This window comes from Triticum urartu, chromosome 4 (assembly GCF_003073215.2).
Source record: "Triticum urartu cultivar G1812 chromosome 4, Tu2.1, whole genome shotgun sequence".
Classification (NCBI taxonomy): domain Eukaryota; kingdom Viridiplantae; phylum Streptophyta; class Magnoliopsida; order Poales; family Poaceae; genus Triticum; species Triticum urartu.
The window spans coordinates 513,472,831-513,478,271 of record NC_053025.1 but is presented as its reverse complement, the minus strand read 5'-3'; the positions used below and the strand labels follow the sequence as shown (position 1 = coordinate 513,478,271).

The following is a 5,441-nucleotide window of genomic DNA, read 5'->3' as shown; positions in this document are numbered from 1 at the left end:
TGATGGCCTGTGGAGGCGGTTGCAAGTAGCAACACTCCCACCCCTGCAGAGTACCGACTCCCGGGACCCCCATATATACTGTTTTTCATTCTTCTGTTATAGTATGAAGTTTCCTTCAATTATGGGAAAGTGACTTTCAATTATGAAAAAAGGAACATCTTCAAATCATTCTCCTTCCAATTATGGAACAAGGAGTATCTTCAGTATGAGAATATCATATCAAAACTCATGAAGAGTTGACGGGTCATGCTTGTCATGATACGCTGAATAAAATTGTTTCATGTCATGTTATACAATTGCAGGAAGACAAAAGCAGAATCCAAGAGTCTTGATGTCATCATAACCATCAAATGGAAAGAAAATTGGTGAGTGCCACATGGACACAAGGATCGAGGAGAGATCTAGCATCACGGCGTGAGTCAGTCAGTCATCTGAGCTGAATTGTCATGTACTCGTGTGGCAACAATACATTCAGCAACATTTTTTTTACAGATCTAATTAGCGGCCACGGCAATTTTGGAAATCTTAATCCCACATTGTGGATGCAAACAAGCTGCACTATCTTCTACACAATCACTTGGTTGCACGGTGTTAGTACTTACCACTGGTAAAATTTGGACACAACTACTTTTGCTCTACACATAAACAGTTTGCAATGAGCCTCAGATACTGAACTCTCTCTTGTTCTTCTCTTTGATTTCATCCGGTTTGAGTACATGCATGAGAATTGTCATAACAATCTTCATGATCTCTTCTTCAGCATATGATGTGGTAAATCGGACTGCAAAGTGCAGATATTGTTAGAAGGTGTGTGATGAATGTCAGAACCTTACTGATTCAGCAAATCAGTGCATTAGACACACAATTCTTACATATGCAGGCCTAATCCATCTAAAGGCATGCTGTTCATTCATTAGTAGTATATGACCACAGGGAACAATAAGTCTTAACTAAAGAAGATGTCAACAAAAATGTCTTAACTGAAGAAAGTAGAAACATTTCAGTGCTCATGGTTTCACTCGAGATAAAAATCACAAAAACCAAAGAAACTATTAATGCGGTTCTTTGCCGGACCATACATAAATAAAGTGAAGCACACAGCTAATGGCTTACCCCAAGGAAGGATTGGAAACTCCCATGTCTGCTTAGGAACTGACATAACATATGCAGTAACCTTAAGAGAAAAGAGACAGACAGCGTTAGGCATAACATTGTTGCAGCTCTATCTATCATCTTTTCAATGTCAGTGGGAATGCTGCATTTAGGGAACATACAAGAGTTGAAGCAGCAAGTGGACAGGGAAAGTCAAAAAGCCATGAGGTATCTTCGGTCTCATGAAGAACATCCAAAATTTCCATGCACACATCCATACTTAAAAGATCACCCAACTTCGATATTTCCCTGTCAGTGAAGAAGAAAATAAGCAGCACGTTATTTGAAATTCTATACTTACGTTTCACATGTACTGAGAATCCAGAACAATAAGAACATATGAGCAGCATATGTTCATGGTTTAATACTTTCTACACATCAGCAAAATTATTGTAGTGCTAAGCACTAACAGTGTAACTTCGTGGGATTGGTAAACAGATGGTGGTGTGATACTGTGTCTGTGCACCAACTAAAAACTTACAAAGAGTCAAGTGCACTGCTCAGGGGGAAGTGAGAAACTGAATGCAACAGATTCTAATTCTAGTGACTAATTACTGAACCTGCCTGTGGTGTGTGGTACTGTGGTTTCTCATATAATGCATTGCCCAATATAAATGGATGTGTACCTTACAGAACTTCAGAGTTACAAGATGATACATGTTCACCACAAACTAGTAATTCAGTATTGTATATAACGGTTCTAAAAGGCTATAAGAATTGCTCCTAATGAAAGTATTAACAATTGGAGTACTGGTCAGTGATTAGCGAATGAATTAAGCAATTTGATGAACCTGAACTGAATGAGAAGCTGCTCCAGGTATATGAAAGCAATGTTGGAACACCCAACATTATAATCCACTACCTACAGACCACTCAACAAACAACGATTTCATAGTGTGGGAAGACGAAAGCAATACAAAGCAAACATTCCAGCGCTAGCCCAGAGGCTTTACCTCCATGAACACCAGCTCCTGCGGCATTACAACAAACACCTTCAGTCCGCATAATCAGGAACCGAAATGAAAGAGAACAATGCACCACGAACTCACAGCATCCGCGAAATCACGGCATGTGAAATGCTGGTCGGCGATGATGCGGTCGCTGAGCGCCTTGAGGCTCTTCACCGACAGTGGCCTCATCTCATGGATCTGAAACAGAAAACAGCACGAAAAGGAAGGTAATGATGCTCCCCCATGGCATGCATGCACAGAGAGTTTGCTGAGATGCTCACGGTATCACCTTGCTGGCGATCCACACCGCGACGAGCGCGAAGAGCTCCAGGTTGCTGTCCCTGAGGGGCTCGATCAGCCACGACCTGACGACCCGTCCACTTCGTGCGCCGCAGAACCCCATCTTCCTGCCACGAACATGTCAGGAAGGAAAAGCTCGCCCCAACCAAAACTAGAAATTGTGTCTGGGAGTGGGAGATCGACCGCCGTCACCTCTCACCTCGGAAGCGCGGGGAGGAAGCGTCCGTCGAAGAACGAGAGCGCGGAGTACTTGACGATGGGCCGGAGGTCGAGCCGCTACAAGGAAATCGCGGACGGCGGCGGGTGAGACTGAGTTCGGTCGGGGTCGCGGACAACGGAGGGAGATGAATGCTTACGTTGGAGGCGTGGAGGAGGAACTGGAGGAGGTGGCTGCGGCGGGAGGAACCAGGCCACGCACTTGCCGCCACCGCCGCGTCCGCCTCCACCATTTCCATGGTGGCGCGAGTCGGGGACGGCCCCTTTCTTTTCGATTTGCTTTCTGTTCATTCCCACTTTTCTTTTCTTTCTTCACTTCTCTGTTTTAGGAGAAAAATATGTAAGAACTTCTAAAAAATCACATGAAGATATCAATATTGATTTTGTACTACTTGTACGCATGGTTACATTAACTATCTACACGGATGTTCCATCTCGAGATGTGTGCACATCTTTTTGAGTTCTTCTATTTTTTTCATTTCATTTACACCCCGTGGCGCTAGGAACTCATTCATCTCCAAATTACAATCACAAGTTCACATGGTTTGATCCAGGTAGTTATCACATATGCGACGTGTCGAGGAGGAAGAATAAAGAGGAACATACACATGAAGCCATTGTTGCCTTGCTTCATCCTAGAGATGCTCATTGACATTTTAAAAGGCTGATGTTGTGTGGCTCTCTTTCTTGAGTTGAAACATGTAGGTGGCATACTTGTCCCTCAAAAAAATGTAGGTGGCCCACTTGGGTCTATGAATTGATGGCTAGGCGTCTTTGCTCAAGTTGGCCTTCGGCGATGGTGGAGCTAAGAGAGAAGCAAGGGGAGGTGGGCAAAGAGAAAATATGCATCATTGGTGGGCCCAAATGACTGCACTCTTCAAGCGTCTATTTTTTTATTTCACTAAATATTTAGGGTGGGAGGGGGCGGGGAGGGGACAACGCCCCCCTTGGTAATGCATGTAGCTCCGCCAATGCCTTTGAAGCCCATTGTCTTCCTTATCTCTATCGTGCATCAACGTGTGAGACTGGTCATAGGTGTCTTGTCCCTAAGGTGTTGTCATCGGAAATCGACATCAAAGATCTTCTAGATTCTTCCAGGTTTCTTGAGTTGCTTGAAAATCACCTCCAATGAATAAGGCATTGTTCTTTCATCTTGAGTGCTGTGACGCCCCCGATTTGACCGTACACTAATCATACACGCAAATGTGTACAATCAAGATCAAGGACTCATGGGAAGATATCACAACACAACTCTAGACACAAATTAAAAATAATACAAGCTTTATATTACAAGCCAGGGGCCTCGAGGGCTCGAATACATAGCTCGAATACACAAGAGTCAGCGGAAGCAACAATATCTGAGTACAGACGTGAGTTAAACAAATTTGCCTTAAGAAGGCTAGTACCAAAGTAGCAACAATCGAAAAGGCGAGGCCTCCTGCCTGGGACCTCCTAACTACTCCTCGAAGCCGAACTCTACGTAGAAACATCCTCGGGATCCTCTGGCTCCTGGACTCTATCATATGATCGCAATAACCGGAAAAAGGGGAAAAAGAAGTAGCAAAGCAACCGCGAGTACTCATCCAAAGTACTCGCAAGTAAGGATCTACACTACATATGCATTGGTATCAATGAAATGGGTAGTATCTGTGGACCGAACTGCAGAATGCCAGAATAAGAGGGGGATAGCTAGTCATATCGAAGACTATGCTTTTGGCAGCCTCCATCTTGAAGTATATAGGAGAGAGTAGATAGTAAGTTCACCAAGTAGCATTGTATAGCATAATCCTACCCGGCGATCCTCCCCTCGTCTCCCTATGAGAGAGCGATCACCGGGTCGTATCTGGCACTTGAAAGGGTGTATTTTATTAAGTATCCGGTTCTAGTTGTCATAAGGTCAAGAGTAACAACTCTGGGTTGTCCTTTTACCAAGGGACACAGCTATTCGAATAGATAAACTTTCCTGTAGGGGTGCACCACATTTCCCAACATGCTCGATCCCCTTTGGCCGGACACACTTTCCTGGGCCATGCCCGGCCTCGGAATATCAACACGTCGCAGCCCTACCTAGGCACAACAGAGAGGTCAGCATGCCGGTCTAAATCCTAAGCGCGCAGGGGTCTGGGCTCATCGCCCATTGCACACCTGCACGTTGCGTACGCGGTTGGTGAGCAGACCTAGCAACCTCCATTACAAAGGAAGTTGCGTTACGCGGTCCAACTCGGCGCGCCGCTCAGTCGCTAACGTCAAGAAGGCTTCGGCTAATACCATGACGTCGAGTGCCCATAACTGTTCCCGCGTAGTTGGTTAGTGTGTATAGTCCAGTGGCCAGACTCAGATCAAATACCAAGATCTCATTAAGCGTGTTAATTGATGTACCCTGTCGCTCCGCCACAAAGTAACAGTCGGGGGCCATCGGGAACCCATCCCCACCACTACCGGGATGGAACCACCTGCCCTTTCAGCCGCCACATCGGAATCACTTGCGGGTACTCTATGAGCCGACCCGACTTTAGTCACCACATGTATCACATATTATGTATATAAGTATATACCCATGATCACCTCCCAAGTGATCACGACCTGATAGTATAGCATGGCAGACGGACAAAAATGTAGGGCCACTGATGGAATACTAGCATCCTATACTAAGCATTTAGGATTGCAGGTAAAGGTAACAACAATAGTAGCAAATACAGGCTATATGCATCAAAATAGGATTATCGGAAAGCAGTAACATGCTACACTACTCTAATGCAAGCAGTAGAGAGAAGAATAGGCGATATCAGGTTGATCAAGGGGGGCTTTCCTGGTTGCCCTGGC

At 45.0% G+C, this 5,441-nt stretch overlaps 1 protein-coding gene across 2 annotated transcripts; it reads right to left on the bottom strand.

The window, feature by feature from the left end:
• Window positions 1-250: 250 nt before the first annotated feature.
• LOC125554026 (cyclin-J18-like) lies at window positions 251-2,904 on the bottom strand. Of its 2 annotated transcripts, XM_048717654.1 has the most exons (9): window positions 2,759-2,904; window positions 2,602-2,678; window positions 2,392-2,509; window positions 2,202-2,300; window positions 2,106-2,123; window positions 1,944-2,014; window positions 1,275-1,401; window positions 1,114-1,174; window positions 251-781 (listed from the first exon to the last, which is right to left on the bottom strand). In XM_048717654.1, the coding sequence occupies exons 1-9, from the start codon at window positions 2,855-2,857 to the stop codon at window positions 663-665; spliced, it is 789 nt and encodes a 262-aa protein (XP_048573611.1). In that variant the 5' UTR covers window positions 2,858-2,904; the 3' UTR covers window positions 251-662. The 2 variants fall into 2 exon arrangements, with proteins under 2 accessions (XP_048573611.1, XP_048573612.1); XM_048717655.1 differs by lacking the exon at window positions 2,759-2,904 and having other exon boundaries at window positions 2,392-2,505.
• Between the last annotated feature and the right edge of the window lie 2,537 nt (window positions 2,905-5,441).